This window comes from Streptopelia decaocto, assembly GCF_964273445.1.
Source record: "Streptopelia decaocto genome assembly, chromosome: 16".
Taxonomy (NCBI): Eukaryota; Metazoa; Chordata; class Aves; order Columbiformes; family Columbidae; genus Streptopelia; species Streptopelia decaocto.
Window position 1 is genome coordinate 2,972,638 of NC_138671.1, and position 17,740 is coordinate 2,990,377.

A 17,740-nucleotide genomic window follows, 5' to 3' on the forward strand; every position below is an offset into this window, starting at 1 on the left:
ATTCCCTTTTTCCCCTGCCTTGATTCTGATTCCTTCTTGGATAAGTGTGGATCACTTTCCTGTGTAAACAGTGTTTAAGGCCCGACAGATGTTGAGCTGCTTGACCCGATACCTCTGTACTCAGGGTCGTTGCCTTAATGGAGATACCGGGGCATTTTGGGTGAGCTGTTTTCAGCCTTTATTTCATGTTGTCTCCTGTTTAAGTGAACGCCAGAAGGACAGTTTGAGCTCCAGATGAGGATAAAGGGGGGGGGGGGGGGGGGGAGAAGTCGTATTAACGAACATATTAACATATTAATGTAAAATAATTGTCATGCAACCTGATGTCGCACAGTGCAATGACAATGACAACTATCTATTGTCATTAAGTCCTTTATTAGGCTGATGATGCACTACACCTAACCATGTTTTGGCTCCACTGGAAAGCATGAAAACTACCTTGTAATGTGTAATATTAAACAATTAAGGATATTGTACCTATCCTGTCAAAAAGCAGCGATACGCTTTTATTCAGCAGGAATTTGTTTAAATTACTTCTTCCGTCTGATGAACGTTAAACTATAGGTTGTTAAACGTATTCAAGATGTAAGCGATACTTTGCATTAAAAAGTGTGTTCAACAAATAAATAGATTGCCAAATAATAAAACTAATAATAAATTATTTTCTTAAGCAAGGCTTATACAGCTGTCTGTCTTTTCTAGTACTCCTTTTGAATCCAGATCCCTGGATTCAATCTTTATTACAATGATTTATATATTGTAACTTTCTGTTGAGTTGTATCTGAAGCACAGTCTTGCCCCATTTCTTCCTAGTCATGAATCAGTTTCTGACAGGATCTTTTGTTTATGCACTTTCTGTAATTATACTGCAGTTTCTTCATTAAAAAAGAATGAAGAAAAATTAGCTGGTAAACACCAAGTCCCTTCCAAATTTAACTGTCTTTATAGTAATTAAGAAATTACAAATCCCTGTGAGTACAGTCATGCGGCTCTTTCTCCATTTGCCAACTCAATCAGTGCTATTCTACACAAGAAGAACATGAACAAAATGCAGCAATCAAAGTCAGTTCATTCAATGACCACCTGTTTCTTTTAATTAAAAATAATAATTTAATGTGAATTCCAGGAAAAGACTGAAAAATCGGCCTTTGCATCGTTTTTGAACCGTGGTCAAGTTGTCTTCTGTAGAAGTATAGAGAAGGAAATAGTTGATTGGTAATTGTCGCTGTTAATTAAATACGATTTTTTTCTGTTTGTGTACCTCTTCACTTCAGTGACCAATGACAGAGCCCAGGGAATGGCAGAAGATGTGCCATGGGGGTCAGTGGGACATGAGGAAAAGGTTCTTCACCCAGAGGTGCTGGACACTGAACAGGCTCCCAGGGGGGTGTCACAACCCCAACCTGACAGTGTTTGAGACTGGACAATGTCCTCAGACACACGGGGTGAACTGTGGGGTGTCCTGTGCAGGGACAGGAGTTGGACTCCATGATCCTGTTGGGTCCCTTCAAACTCAGGACATCCTATGACTCCGGTGTCTCTGAAATCCATCATGAGAACAGCCTGCCTCTTCTGTTCTCCTTTGCATCCTTCTTGTACAGTGTTAAAGACTAATTTACATTGGGTTTATTACCTTGTATTTTTGCTTTGTCTTGGTTTTCTTATCCCACCGCTACCTTTTTTCTTCTTTTTAATAGAGTTGAATGCAGCTCTGTTCATGCTCTGAACACCTCTCCGTGTGTTACGGTGTACGAGTCGTTTCCCATTCTGCAGTGAAATTGATGCTTTTCTCTGAGTTACTCCTTAGAGTCACTCCAAACAGTGGAACTCCACATTGTGCCCGCAGGGAGGATTCCTGGAAAGAGTCAGTGTGCACTTTCTTACTATTCCGAGTAACAACATAGGGTTGTGTCATTCCCCTCCTTCTCCTTTGCAGAAGGGCGCTCTTAGTAGCTACATGTCAACCTGTGGAAGATTTTTGGGGGTGTTTGGCAGGTAGATTTAGAGCTCTGGGTAGGAATAACCACTGTAAAACCCGGCTGATCCAGAGCTGAGCCTGCCTTGAGCCGGGCCTTGTGCTCAGTGGGCTCCAGAGGTCTGTGCCAGGCTCAGCCCAGCTGTGATCCCCACCTGTTTTTGACTCTTCAGGCAATAGAAGTTGTGTCTTTCCTATACACCGCTTTTCTATACCGCAGCTCTGCGAGGGAGATATCAAATAAGCTTTAAGCATTTGTACGTTTTGTAATAAAAAGCGATGTATTCTTTACATTGCTGACTTCATAATGTTACTTAACCACTCGCAAGAGTCTCAAATTGTCTTTGCTTTCCCTCTCCCATGTGCACAGCCACGTTTGGTCAGGAGAGAGTGAAGCTGGTGACCAGCTAAACAAGGACTTTTTGCCGTGTCTTCTTTCTGGGATCACAGAAGCCGTATTTTAAGTCATTTCAGTAGAAGCGTCCGGCTTCTTGGCTCCCGCAGCTCCTCAAGGTTAAAGCTGCTTTCTCAGATGAAGATGCCATGCAAATCACCAATTGATATTTCTGTTAATAGGAAAACAAGTAGCAGTGTGGTGCTGCTTCGTGTCTGAAATCTCCACTGATGCAACCTCATAAGTCTTTTTAATGTATTTTATACTTTAAAGCAATGCGATGATTTAGTGCCTGCAAAATTATAGTCGGTTCAGTGTTGCTACCAAGGGGAATAAAATTCTAATCAAAAGGGAGCTTTTAGCAAGAATTCAGGAATACAATGCTCATAAGCTGTTTCGCGATGTGTTAAAGCACAGTTGGACATGTGCTGCTGGTTAACCGTGCGCTTTCAATTACCGCACACCCCCGGCTTCGAGACAGAGAAATTACGGAACGTTTTTTCGCAGGAGGGTGCTTCCCCTTGCCGTTCAGTAAGGGAAATGGATTCATTTGTGCTAAACAAAATAAAGCAGGCAGGAACGGTGGCGATGCTGCTGCGGGGGGGCAGGATGGGGCTCGGTGGCCGCGCACAGATTGCAGGATGGGTGAGACGCTCCGTGTTGTTCTGCTTCCCTCTGCTGGGTGCGGCAGGATCCCTGGCAGCCCCTCCAAGCCCCAGCCCCTTTGGGCACAGACAGAGCTGCAAACTCATTTATTTACTTTTTAAAGGTTTCTGCTCCGTTTTGGGTTTTCTTCCCATAGGTCCATGTGGTGCACAACGCGGATCTGCGGGGCAGGGCAGTGCAGAACATCAGCGCCTCTCAGCTTGGAGACTAAGGAATAATTTGATCTATGTTTTCAGAGCCGTAGATGCCCGATCGTGATTTGTCTTTATAGGGATTCCGCACCCACATGTGTCATCACAGGCTCTGGGACTCCAGTCCGTTGGAATTGCAGAGCACTGGCCAGTTTTCTGCCAATTTAAAGGTTTCTCAAAGACAAATATTTAAATGTCTGAGATATCGATTGCCCAGAGTTTCCTTTCTCATTTAATTATGCTACATTGCATTCAGCTGTACTTATAAAAGTGGGGAATTGTCTTAATAATAGCAGAGAATTCACTTTTTAGCATGAAAATAACATGAATTTTAATAGAGTATATTATTCATCACTGCTTAACAAGTGCTTTCCCATTGCTTTCCCACTGCCACTCTCCCCCTTTGTAATTTTGATGGATTTTGGAAGCAGCAGTGGGTTTTCCCTTTGGAGTTTCACAATTAATCTATGCCAAGTTTAGTGCAAAGTTCAGTTCTCTTGCAAATAGCAGCCATTATTTGGCAGTTCATCTGTCATATCCTGGCTTGGCTCCCTGTGTTTACTATGAAATGCGACTGCCAGCTCAGCTTCAGGAATTATTGAAGGTTTACATTGATTAAAAGGGGATATTTGAAGGAAATTTGCAGGGCCTTACCTCTCCCGCAGTATTTTACCTCTAGCTGAAAAATATTAAAGACGGCGTTCTTTCCTCAATAATGCATTTATGTCACTTAATGCATATTTAACATTGGGAAGTAATAAACTGTACTAGCAACTAATAAGTCTTAATTTCTGTTAATAATATAAGTAATTAGTACTGGCAGTGTAGAAATTATTACTAATATAGTTGCTTATAATTAAAGTGTGAACTACAGATTGAAGGGTAATTCCAAGTGCATGAGAAGCACGTGTTAATATGGGGAATAAGATAAAAAGGTTTTATCATCTGTGATGGGTGTATAGAGATCTCGTGGCTTTCTCTGCATGTTCTCAGCCTTGCTTGGAAAGTAATAATTTGTGTATTTCAATTTACCAAAAATGATAAAATGCAGAGGACTGAAATAGAAAATAAGGATTAAATGCTGATGAAGAGCGCGCTCTCTTATTTGTTAGCTTTTAAATATTTTTAAGGTGCTTCTATTTACTTCTATAAAGGGATTTTAAAAGAGAGAATTCCTACATGGAAAGTTACCATGTCAGGAGTAGTTTTCGCACTTTTTTCTTTTGTGCCTGGAATAGGTGATTCCATGTGTGCATATAGAATAATAACTAATAATCACATTCAGTTGTTCCTTTTAAACATCACACAGTAGGCATTTTCACTCGATAGAAAACTAATATTTATCATAGAGAGCAAATGATGATTCAAACTATATCCATTGAGTTATGCAGGGCCAACCTCAGAGTTTGATCCAACGGGATTTCTTCATTCAGGTGACCTGCTTAACTTGATAACCATGTGTATTCCTTTGATTGGAATGGGATTATTCGGTAGTGTTTGTTATAGAATTTCGGTGTAATATACAGGTTCAATGTACTTAGGAGACGTTCATTATAGTAATTTCCCATAGTTCTTTCTCCTCTATATCATTACGTTATACTCATAAATACCACTTATGTCAGATGTTAAACACAACTTTAAAAATCTGGTTTTTCGGTGTTGTTCTTAGAAGCTGTTTTGTCTTTCTCAGCATCAGATGTTCTTACCAAAGGAGTGTTTAAGTGTCTATAAAGGCAACAAGTTCCCTTACATCTTCTAAAAAAAACAAATTAAGGAAGAATTAGCTTTGAAAATGTCATTTAAATTGTTTGGAAGGCATATAGTCCGAGTGGATCCATCAGATGAGGCCGTAGTAACGCAATGTTCCCATGACCCATTGGCTGTATCTTTAATAAATAACGAAACAGATGTTCTCTGGAGCATCGAATGTCATTCCACTTAGGGTAACTGTGTTTACAAAATAAATATGGTTGTTAGCAGTTTGCATTTCATATCTTGGGCTGTATAACAAAGAGAACTGTCAAAATAGTCTCAATGTTAATGAAAAATAGGAACCAAGGCCAACATACCTGCACCAATGTAGGTACCGCTCTAAGGGTTGTGAATGATCTACGTGCTGGAATAGCTTAACTGGCAGAAAAGGGAAGTTTTTGGTATTTAAAGTAATATTTTAAAGGTGTGTCGATCTTATTTGTTGTGACTTGAGAATCTCTTTTTGTGTTTTTCCTTCAGGACCCCAGAAGCAAGCACAAATTCAAGATCCACACCTATGGCAGCCCGACCTTTTGTGACCATTGCGGGTCGCTGCTCTACGGGCTTCTGCACCAAGGGATGAAATGTGACAGTAAGTGAAGGTCTTCTGTGTTCCCAAAAGGGGATTCTAGAAAGTGGAGTGGAAACACTCGGTAACAGCTTCCTATTTCTTTTCTGTGGAAAATACCATTTCAAATGTCAGCTATTTATAGTACTGTTATATTTCAAGTAGATACTTCAGCGCTATACTGCTGTACTAATGGTGTATTGAGTTTGATGTGGCTGAAGAGCATTTGCCGTGGCAGTTTGAGGAAGGCTGGTTTTGCACTAGTCCGGTGAATGCACTGTCAAAGACTGGAATTTCAGTTCCTTTGGTAGCCAATGTCCTATATTTTTCTTGCATTTCATTTGTCTTGGAAGTCTGCTAGAAAACCTAACAATCAATTTAAACTTTACTCCCTTTGTTGCTGATGCTGGCACGAGTGCTCTGTTTTCTTAGTCACATTCCCAGCAAGGTTTTATTCCATATTCACTATTTTTTTCCTTGCACTTCACTAATAATATCTTTAGTTTTATGATATAGCCTTTTTTATTCTCTGTTCCATTCAGTCCACAAAAAGATAGAAACCAGCTGTGTCATTCAGTTGAAATACACACATCTGTAATCTGAAATCTTGCCAGCATTAAGCATTGTAATATTAACTTTCACTTTGCTCGGTGTTTGCAGTGTAATCCTATTATTGGCTTCTCATAGCAGCCTGAACCGATTTTGTATTCACAGCCTGCGATATGAACGTTCATAAGCAATGCGTGATAAACGTCCCGAGCCTCTGCGGCATGGATCACACAGAGAAACGGGGAAGGATTTATCTGAAAGCTGAAGTCACTGGTGACAAACTGGAAGTAACAGGTAAACAACTCAATCTGGAGTTTTGGCAGGTTTTATGAGTGTGTAATATAAACTGGGTTTATGTACCTTGGTCACATCTTTCTATATTAAAGCCACCGAGAGCGTATTTCCCTTCAGAAGCGCGAGGATTTCATTCAATGTATCCTTGAATCAAGAAGTGCTGTGAACTGGTGTTCTTGAAAACAAATAGAGAAATGAAAGCTGTAGTAACAGCTTTAAAACTCAGGAATATTAATTAGAAAGCCACTGTAATGCCAGTTTTCCATGTAGGATCACTCACTGTTGAGGAAGTTAGCCATCGTCTTCTGAACACAAGGAACACTCTCAACTTCCATCAGCTGAGGACTTGTTTCCTGCCTTTTTGAGTATTTAATAAACACAGGCACCTTGGATTCAATCCCAGATACTCACAGTGAGTTATAAAATAAAGACATCATGGCATTCTGTAAGGTTAAGGTTATGGAGATAGGGATGGAGAGGAAGGAAAGGGAGGGTTTCTCCCAGGATCTCTGAGTCAGCTCTGGCCATGCACACACAGACACACACAGACACAGACACAGACACACACACACACACACACACACACACACACCCCGGCCATCCCCAGTCTGAAGTTGCAGAAAAAACTCTTGAAAAATACATTTTGCAAATGGAAGGACTGTTCTGTCCCCCTAGATAGACATGTAATAGATGGTTTAACTCCAACAGAACTTCCTTGTGCTGTGTCAGAGATTGGAGTTTATCGCTCAGGATCTGCATAAGAATTTGTATTTACAGCATGTTCCATTTGTTCTGTACATTCTTTCTGTTCTAGCAGTCCAAGCTTGCAGAAAAGTTCTTTACATAAAAGTGGCAGTGGCCTTGAAATTAAGATATATTTTTTTTTAATAAAAAACACTCTACAGACCAAGCCCAGACCAGGTGACATTTGAGATACTTTTGTGCATGTTTAACTGAAAAGGAAATAACCAACTGTCCGATAGCTTATTATTGCTATGCAAAAATATTGAACTCCTTTTCTCCCAGTACGGCATTGCTTCTAAAATATTGACTGACAAAGCCTTTGTTAGCATATGTGGTTCGCAGAGCTGCCGAGTGCGATACCGCCGCCTTCAGATTCAGGAAAGGAGGTGAATTAAATGTCCAGGATGTTTAGAAACAGCGGGAAAAATAATAAATGATTGGCTGTTTGGTTTGAGCCTTTACCTGCATCTTTGTCAAGGGAATTACTGTGTAGGTGTTGAACTCCTTCAGCTGAATTCCTTAATATCTCTGCTCCGCATCCTGTTTTGGTCGTTAATTACTTCCTGCTGATTCTTTCATAGCCAGCCTTGATGGCATGCGACACATGTTGTGCTGCGGAATGCAGACGTGCCGCTCTGGATGGCACCTTGTGCACGTTCTGTACCTCGATGGGCACCTGGACCATCCTGTCGCAGCCTCGGTGGCGGCTGCTGGATCCACTCGTCTGGGGATGCTCTTGAGCACGGCGCAGTTTGTCTTTCCTTCTGCGTAATTGCTTTGAGGGGTTTGTGGTGCCATTTATTTCCGAAAGAGGCCACAGTACCCACTCGCTGAGCGTTTTCCCAGTAAAATAGTGTAAGTAGTGCTGGGTTTTTCCCCAGGGATTTCTAGGACAGAGGCAAAGCAGGGTTGTGCCAGGTGGGGTTGGCTGGTGGCTCATTATCTAAAATCTCCGAGTACTTTAGCAGGTTGAATTGAACTAATGGTGGGAATGATTCAATCCTATATGTAAACATGCTTAATTCCCCTTTACCACATCAAATCGTCAATCGGGGTGCTTAAAGGTGGACGTGCAGTCGTTTCTGTGTGAACGTTGGAGACTCTGCAACACCTTTTCACAAATAAATTGGGATTTTGTGTTATACGCTTTGCCCAAACCGTGCTGTCCTCCCAGTGCTAGTCACTGTGCCACCCTCGGGGCTCATTTGTGTTGCAATTCTTTGATGTCAATGGTGTATTTTATAGCTTCTAACTTGAGAGTTGCATTGGATATTGATAACCTATTGCAGAAAATCAGTGTGGTAGCTTTCTTTTTATAGGAATACTCTTCAATTGCTTTTTCTGAAGTCACTGAATTCGTGATGCTTTCATAGATTGAACTGACTTGGAGATTCTGCTTTTCTGCATAGTAAAGCAGTTTTTGCTATTCTTAATCCATGCTTTTTGCACTGAATTTTCTTCCTCCTGATGTACCTTAAAAATTTTGCCACTCACATTTACTTGTTGACCCATCTTATAATTTGGGACTCTTCTGACTGAGATTGTAGGTGGTTGAATCACAGTTCTGATTTATTTTTTTTTGTTTAATTTTGTTTTTGCATTATTTTTGTAGTGAATAAACAATCACCTTTGTGAGAAAATAACCCCATCTGGTGCACTGACATATGAAAAGCTGCCTCATTATTGGGATCCGAAACTGTGACCTACCAGTCGCTGGGAGTTGGATTTGACAGCAGCTGACAATAAAGAATTGCCCTCCCGACACAGACACCGATTTAGAGGCGGGTTGTTACCCACTCGCTGTCAGCTAATGCACCCCACCGTTACGTAAATGTCATTAAAATATATATATATATATATCCGCACACACAGCCCAGAGTTTTCAGGGATTTTAAGTGTATTTTCATGAGCTGAAAGAATACAGAAAATCTGGTTCTATTCCTCAGTGATATGCTGTGATTTAGAAGAGAAGAGCTGGCAGTGATCTCTGCAGAGGGTCAGAGCACAGAATAGGCTCTCCAGCAATATATAATATATAATATAACCACCCTGGGAGTTCTGCACTCACATTACTGATGAATGTGTGAATGCCGAACCCCCCATGGCACCACATATTAACATCCAGTGGCTGTGGGCCGTTGGGTTAAGGGCCTCTGACCAAGCAAGCTCGAGAGACAGACTGGAGAATTTTGCCACGTTTCTAGATGCTCATAAAAATGGTTTCCTTAAAGAACCACCCACGCACACTCTAAATAACTTTATTTATGGTTGTCTAGGTCAGAATTAGTGTCTGTTAGCATTAATTTCATCATAATCTGCATCTGATTTTAAAGGGGAACGTGTATGAATATTACAGCTATTTGGCCAGTTTTTAGTACCAAATACCTATAAAACGATCCCAAATAATTACTTGCATGTGGGAGGCATTTTTAATATCTCAAAGAGTGTGAACTGCATGTTTCATCTCACTAATATCTTCTGTCTTCCTGGCATTCCCAGGATCTGCAGGGTTGCTGTGTTCTTAACAGAAAGATCTGTGCCTTTAATAAATGCCAACCCCGGTAGCAACTGAACGCTCCCCATTTTGTTAATTAAATTTACTTTACCACGAAGAAATAGGCAACGCGTAGTATTTAAAAGTAGCATTAGATTTTCATAAATGGCCATCTGCATGCATATAAAAAAATCAGTTGAAATGCTATACGTTTATGTAAGAATATAAGCGGGTAAGAATTAGAAATTTAGTAGTCTAGATGCTTTTTCAGATGACTTGATACATCTGTGTTAAGACTTATGTTTTATTAAGTAGCTGTCCTACCCAGTAGTACATATTTTTTATGATGATAATTTTTATAAAGGTAATGTTATGATACAGTTAAAATACAGTTGCTCCTATGAGATTTCCAGTTGAAATTGAGACCGGAGAACCTATTGCAGGCACAAGTATTCTTAAGGGGCATTAGAGATGATGGTACATTTTTGGTTAGTAGGAGAGTATAACTTAATAAATACAGAGGAATGAAGTATCATGCAACAGTGGTTCGTTATTATTCTTGTTCTAGGAAGGGAATTAATCATCTGTTTCTTGTGTGTTAATCACCTGTGAATTGCAGGCGTAACAAGAGCTGACATTTGTTACGTGTCCATCGGTCAGGATTCAGGACCTGGGGTGTAATGAGTAGGAATTGGCCTTGGGAGGGATGTTAAAAGAAATTCTAGTTGGGTATAGGAAGTAGTTATGGAACAGAGAAAAGTCTCATATTGGGAAACCCTTTTAGTGGCTGAAAACTGTATAGAAAGGTCCTTGGCTGGGAGCACAAGATCGTCTGTCACTCCCCTAAGTCACCTGTCAACTGGGCACATCGCTGGAATCCACACCAACATCTCCTTCAGGAAGTCACGAGAATTATGGAATAATTCACTGATGCTTTATTAGGGGAAGACAGAAACTTTATGGTGCGTTGGAGCCAACAAAGGTCTCCCTTTTGTTTCATTTTGTGGGTTAGTTTGCTAGACGGGACTATTTGAGACTCGAAGCCTCTTCTAAAAGCAGCGATTCGCCTGCAGTTGAGAGATTTCTGCTCATCTAAGTTGTCTGTGGGGAGGAAAAGATTGGCAAGGAGCGGTTGCTGTGATTAGTAAACTGTTTTATTATCAGCATTGGGAATTCAGGAAAAAGGTAGCTGTGACTCACTTGAAAAGGAACTGAGTAACAGCTTTGTTTTAGGGACAGAAACATTTATTTACTCATTCCCATGACTAAATTTATTTGCTGGTATCACAAGAAGTTATAAATCCATAACCGCATATGGCTTGCAGCTTTTGACCTATGCGATCTCATGGAAAAAGATTCGGTTTTGTCATCCGCTCTCTGAATTCCTCAAAATTCCGCCCAAATTTCTTCTCTTTACGTAAAATGTCGGTTGTTCTCTGCCAGCCCACTCCGTCTTATTTAGATATTTATTTAAAGTGTGAATACCTAAGAGCCAGCTCTGTATTTGCTCTATGTCTTTATACTATTCCTGGAAAAGTGGGCGTCCCAGATTTAGACCCGGCTTCTGGATAGATACTGCTGGGTTATAAGTAGCACATAATAGATCAGCCATAGGACAGATGTCAAATATTCCACATTTTCTGCTGACTGAACGTTTATGATCTTCATTAACAATGAGGAGGGAAATGGTGCTTTTTTTCCCCATGGCAAATTAACTATTTCTGGTTTTTTAGAAGGAAAACCTGGGCAATTGTGGATTTGTTAGAAACTTCAATATGTTCTACTCTTCACTCTCTTTCCGTCTGTGTGCATTCTCAGCCCCTGTTAACAGTCTAATCTGGACACAATGATAGGAAATGTAACTTGTACCATCTACTGTGCTCAGTACAAAGGTCATTATCATGCTTATTTTATGACAGAAAACTGGCAAGTAGTATTTTAAGTTGCTGTCCGAGTTGCGCTCCAAGCGATGCTGAACTGTATCTCACTTCAACCATTTATAAATCAGAATAACATCTCCATCACAGTATTAACTAATAATTATAAAGCAGTATGAGAGTAAGTTGGTTTGTTTTCCTGGAGTTATTTTTCGTTCAACTTTTTCTGTTTCAGCCACGCACAAGAAAGAGCCTTTGGTGGGGAGGGGAAATCTGTCTGTCTTGTCAATCCTCTTACAGAAACCTGACCTACCCTGTTAAAAATAGGGTGCCCTTCAAGAGGTGGACCACTTAGATGCTAATTCTTTATAAGCGCTATTTAGCACTAGAATCATCATGCTGGTTCCTCAAGAAGCACTAAGTCAGTCGAGAAGAGCTGTCTAAGGGTACTAATTATGCAGACAAAAGTACAACTGGGCCAGATATCTTAAAACAAAGAGTGAGATAATGACTTATTTGGCAGGCTGTATTTAGTGTATGTTGCATCTTTCCTTCCCAATTCATCTTCGAGCTTCTCTTTTTCTTGTATTTAGAGGACTTTTTCCCATGTTTGCTGATAAAGAAAGAAGTGACCTTACACATGCTGCATGGCCTGCTCTGCTGGTGGTTTCTGGGCTGGCATCAGTGGTGGCTTCCCCAGAGCACAGATGGGACAGCTCTCAGAATGCTGCCGGCTTTCACACCGAGTGTCTCTGCTTAAAAATTAAGCATAAAAGATCAGCCTGAAGACGCCATGTTAAAACTAAGCAATTCTGTTCAAGGAATTTTAATGGAAAACTTTCTAGTGTGTATTTCTGGAAAGCTGTAGAACGTGTAGAGAGTTCTGCTGTTCGCTTATACCCGTCTACAGTATAGAAATAAAAAATAAGAAGTGAATTTTGAATCTCGATGTTATTGCTCAGAAGGATTTGAAGATCACTTTCAGGGTGCTAAATTTGAGTATTGGATGTTTTTTCCTTTCATGGGTTGAAAACAAGTGGTTTTCCAGCTGACCACTGGGTGTGAAGACCCTCAAAGAGCAAACTCAGAGTAAATGAGAGTGGAGACCATTTCTCGGAGCCAGAGCTCATCTCCCTGGTTGCAGAGATTGTGGAAGCCTCCAGATTAAGTGCTCTGCAAGAAAGATGCGCCTTTCTGTTCTTCTAAAACAGTGTATTTTTTCTGGTACAATTATTGGAGTAATATAGTTAGTGAATAGAATTACATTTTATTTTAAAATTTTAGCCCATAAGCATTTTTCATCTGTCATTTTAAAAACACATATTTAAGATACGTAGCTTAATCAGTATCAACTTTTGGTTCAAGTTAATGTGACTCCTTTCCAGCCATGGTCTAATTTCAATAATTAATGTACATCAGGGTATCTGTTCTGCATGAGGGTTATCTTGGCGCTAGTATGTTCCAAACAAGTAGCCTGCATTCCTGTACTCTGCCTTCTTTCTACAGCTATTTTGGATAGAAAGTGCCAGTTATATCTGCTATTTCTCTCTTCCAGCTTGTTCTACCACACCTAATACCTAATAAAATAGAGCAGATCAGACTGTTTGATCAAACTGTGTTTTCTGTGGCAGGGGCTGTTGCTTTCCCCAAAAAGTTTTCCCTCTCCAGCTTGAATCAATCGACACAGCGGCTCAGCAGTACATTTGCACTAAAGCACTGTGGAGCAGTTCTGTCGTTGGGCAGAATGCACGTGTTCTGGGCACCGAACCGCTCTCTCCATCGCGTGAAAGGAAAGGTCAACCCAAACCTGAATCCACCCGTGTGTAGGAAATGGAACAGAACCCTTACCTGGTTTCGTAAATCACCTTCTGTGCTGTGGTACAACGGGTGTGTTATCAGCACTGCAAACCTTTCATTTCACTGGCCTTAATAAGATGCAGTAATATCTGTCCTGCGCTTTGTGTTCATTGTCCATCTCTCTGGTCTTATTGTCAATCCACCACAGCCCTGCCTGGATTTCTAAAGGGAGAGCAAAGGGCATTTAGGAAGATGTACTTCAGCTGGCTGATGTGTCATTAGACATTAGCATAAAACCTGTCCCCTTCTTATGCTGTAAATAATGAGACTAATTATGAAATATCTGTGTTGCTTTGATGCCTTTCAGCCTCCGTGCTGGGAGGTAACAGGTTGAAATCCTGGGAAGGTCTATAATTTTTCTTTGCAATGTGAAAATGCCATTGAAATCCAGGGGAAAAGGAGGAGAGTGCCTTGAGCTGCTGATCCTGACAACGTGTTTTGTGGGTTTTTTGCATTAGCTCTGTTGGAGTTCTTAAGAGACTCTGAAGTTCAGATTTTTGTAGGAGATGTTTTCCATCAAGAAATATTGGGTGACATAAGGGTTGATCTTTCCTAAATTTCCTTTCACATTTCTGCAGTTCGGTAGATAAATTTAAAACCCCTTCTGATGCTGACGCTGTGAAAGCAGAAGCTGAGGCACTGTCAGCCCTGGAGAACCTCCCCAGTGACTCAGTCTCCATCGCTGTCCTTCCTCCGTGCCCTGGGAACCACGTCACCCTCAGAGCTTCCTGCCATTTTCCTTCCAGGAACAATTCTAATCTTAAACTATGGACCTCACAGAGGAATTCCCAAACGAAAGCAGTTTTGTGTCCAAAACAAGCGCAGAGGGTTATTGCTCCCAGTAGGTTTTGAGCTCTGAATTCCCCATCCCGGCGCAATCTCTGCGGCTCATCACAGCACGTCAGCTTTGGGTGGGTTGGGGTCTCGCAGCATCACGAAAATGCCCTTTTTCTGGGGTTCAGCAGGAGGTGGTGGCTGAGTGCTGTTAGTGCAGAATGAAACCTTCCATGTCGTATGAATGTTACACAGTCATTGTGCGGGATCGGTAGCAACGTGATATAACAGCTCACTTTGTCTTCTTTTGACATTGTAAAAATAGAAGCTATATTAAGTTTTTTGTGAAGCTGAAGTTAAAATTGTCTTCTCTGCGCTTTTACTTTGGTTGCTGTCATGACATAATCCTTTCAGTGATTCCATCTGACAGCTAACGAGCTGTGAATCCAAGGAAAGCTTACTGTTAGGTATCTTCCAAGGGTGGATTGCATCAAATAACCTGTCTTCTGGAATCTGTTGTCATCTGGCTGTTGCCGTTATAGTATTTGGCTGATTCTCCTCTAGTAGTATAACCTAAGACTGATGACTAAATAAAAGCACAAAGAATGGCTATTTATAGTGATGGATTTGGACACTTAATCATTCCATTGCAGGGAAGGAGCTGCCTGGAAGGTGCATGTTGTTTGTGAATTGCTCTTCTCTCCTGTCGTTTCTCTCGACTGTTCTTATAAATATCACTAAGTGCAACCTTACTTTAAAACAACTAATTTCTTCCATGCCAAGTCTGCCAAGTGGGTTTCACGTCTTATCTGTTTTATTTTTCAGCGTTTCAATAACTCTGGTCTGACATGTTATTGCTCTCTTACTGGTGATTTGTAATCCTATACAAATGATCTCTGTTTTATATTGACAGTGCGAGAAGCAAAAAACCTAATTCCTATGGATCCAAATGGACTTTCAGATCCTTATGTTAAACTGAAGCTCATCCCGGATCCTAAGAACGAAAGCAAACAAAAAACAAAAACCATCCGTTCCACTCTGAACCCAGACTGGAACGAGTCATTCACATTGTAAGTCTAATGGCTTTTGCTGGAGTATCTTTGTGCATATTGAATCATGTATTTCAGCTTTGCATTGAAAACCCCGCTATTTCTCTCCTTTGCAGCAAGTTAAAACCTGCAGACAAAGATCGGCGGTTGTCCGTGGAGGTCTGGGACTGGGACCGAACAACCAGGAATGATTTCATGGGATCTCTTTCATTTGGGGTGTCAGAGCTTATGAAAATGCCGGCCAGTGGATGGTAAGAGTTTCTGAGAAGACAGGGGGAGAGAATATTTCACAAAAATATTAAAACTGGTATTTGTCTTCAATGTAATCTAGCCTTGTTTGAGCTTTTCGCTGTATCTCATGCTATAAATTAACTGAAAATGCAGCCAGGCCTGGGAAACATAGGCTGTATATGCCAAAGGAGGATAATAAAAGGAATGCTTTTCTTTTGTGGTGTTGGTGAAACTCCTGCTGGAGCCAGGAGCTGCTGCAAACTCAATTCTGTGTATATAGCCTTGTGATACGCATTTTATTTTTATCTCAAATACGATCTATTCATTACTAAGCGTATCACGTTATATATAGCTCAGCAAATTCGAATTACATGGGAACTGATTTTTTAAAATGCCATCTTATTACATGCCAGGTTGGGGTTAGAACTCATCCCATCTCCAAAAGGACATCTCATCAAAGATGATTGTTTAGGGCTACAGAAGCACTGGAGATGAAGGTTCTTCAGGGTTTATATCTCCCATCGTATCACAGGATGGGTGGGAAGAATTTCCTTGCCTATGAAACTGCCTTGGCAGATAGTCTGGGATTTAAGATCTGATTTTAGGTTGAATATATGGTGTTTCTGAGTTTGCTTTAGATCTTTGAAAGCAGTTCTTGACATACCTGTGACGTTGATACAAACCACAGACACAACTGAATCAGATTTTGAGGCTAACAGGAATAAAGCTGGAAAGTCACCACTTTTTTCTCAAACGTTGCACAGGTACAAGCTGCTGAATCAAGAAGAAGGTGAATATTATAATGTTCCCATTCCAGATGCCGATGAGGATGGAAATGCAGAGCTCCGGCAGAAGTTTGAGGTGAGGATTAAGCACACATGGGTACAACTATATATATTGGGTGAATTTTACACTCGATTACAAAAATAAACCAAAAACACCTGCTAGAAGTTTATATTAGACTATTTCTGTTGCCTGTGGCAGCAGTGTGTACCTTTGGGTTTCTTGAAGATGGGACCAAATGGTTTAATCCAGTAGCGGTATCATTTTTTAACCGTTTAGTTTCTCTGCCATGACATTTATAAATCGGTATTTTAAAATATTCTGTGTCAAGTATGTGTGATAATTTCAGTGTATTTTAATACTTACTGCAATATCTGCCACCTGTTATCTGGTATCTATATTATTTGACAAATGAAGTTCTCAGAAACAACAGCATTTTCATACTTAGAGTGATTTGCACTAAGTGCCTTTTTTTTTAAAGAAAATACTTACAGTGTTAATTACTGATTATTTGGAGCCTCAAAATCTGTGTAGAAGGTTGTCATCTGAAATTCCGGTGTCTTTACCGCGGGTATGGAAGTTTTTAAAGATAAGAGGCGTTTACAGAACATTTACAACTTTATCTGTTTATCCAAAAAGTAATGAATGTACCTATTGTGCATAAACAAACACGCCTGTTCCTTTCAACCTCAAATGGCATTTTTTATGTTCACCATCAGGCAGAATTCTACATTATTATTATTAAAGATGGGTTAACCCAAGAAAGTGAGGAAAATCGGCATATGTTCAACTTCCAAGAAAGGAAAAGAAAAGGTGCATCAGTTTCTTCTGAACACATTTGGATCAGCTACCATACTTCTGTCTGCAGCATGAATTATGATTTTTGTTACACATTTGAGAAGTATTCGAATCTCCATTTCATTTTCCTTTCCTTACAGTTGTGATCTGACCAGTGTGATTTTATTTTGCTGCACCAGGTCATTTTCTAGTCAAGATCATATTAACTTTTTCTCCTCCCTAGGAAGAACAGCTTTATGAGTAATTCTCTTCACCCCGTACATGTCTCTGTGCCGTATACAGAGTCTGGAATTGGGGGGATATGTGTGTGTTAGTGATATAGGTATGGAAACCAACCTGTTTTTTCTCGGGACAGAGACAGCGCAAAGTCACTAGAATTGTCTTATTTTAAAATGTCAGTTATTATATGCAGTATGTTCGAAAATTGAATTTGCAATCTCTTAGTTTTGGGGTCTTAAAAAAATAACTTAGCGATGATATATGGGGAATATTGGTAGCAAAGCAAAATATGTAATTATAACTAGACCAAGACCAGTATAATGCACGATTACAGGGCAAAGGGATTTAGGGTCAGCCTCTCAAAGTTTATCATTGTGAGAAGATACAGAGGCAAGCAGCATCTTCCAAGTAATGTTCTCACTTGGTTTCAAGGGGAATTACTGTGATGGCTCATGAAAATTAACAGCACAGATGTCTGAATGGTGGTATTTAACTTATTAGCTATTCTGGTATGGTACACAAGTG

General features: G+C 40.3%; 1 protein-coding gene across 2 annotated transcripts in view; it reads left to right on the top strand.

Moving 5' to 3' along the window:
- PRKCA (protein kinase C alpha) overlaps positions 1–17,740 on the top strand; it is a 115,443-nt gene that overhangs the window by 67,867 nt on the left and 29,836 nt on the right. For both annotated transcript variants that reach the window (XM_082066831.1, XM_082066832.1), the window contains exons 4-8: positions 5,459–5,570; positions 6,261–6,389; positions 15,049–15,205; positions 15,301–15,435; positions 16,180–16,276. In XM_082066831.1, coding sequence (XP_081922957.1) covers positions 5,459–5,570; positions 6,261–6,389; positions 15,049–15,205; positions 15,301–15,435; positions 16,180–16,276 — 630 coding nt within the window. The remainder of the gene's footprint in view (positions 1–5,458; positions 5,571–6,260; positions 6,390–15,048; positions 15,206–15,300; positions 15,436–16,179; positions 16,277–17,740) is intronic.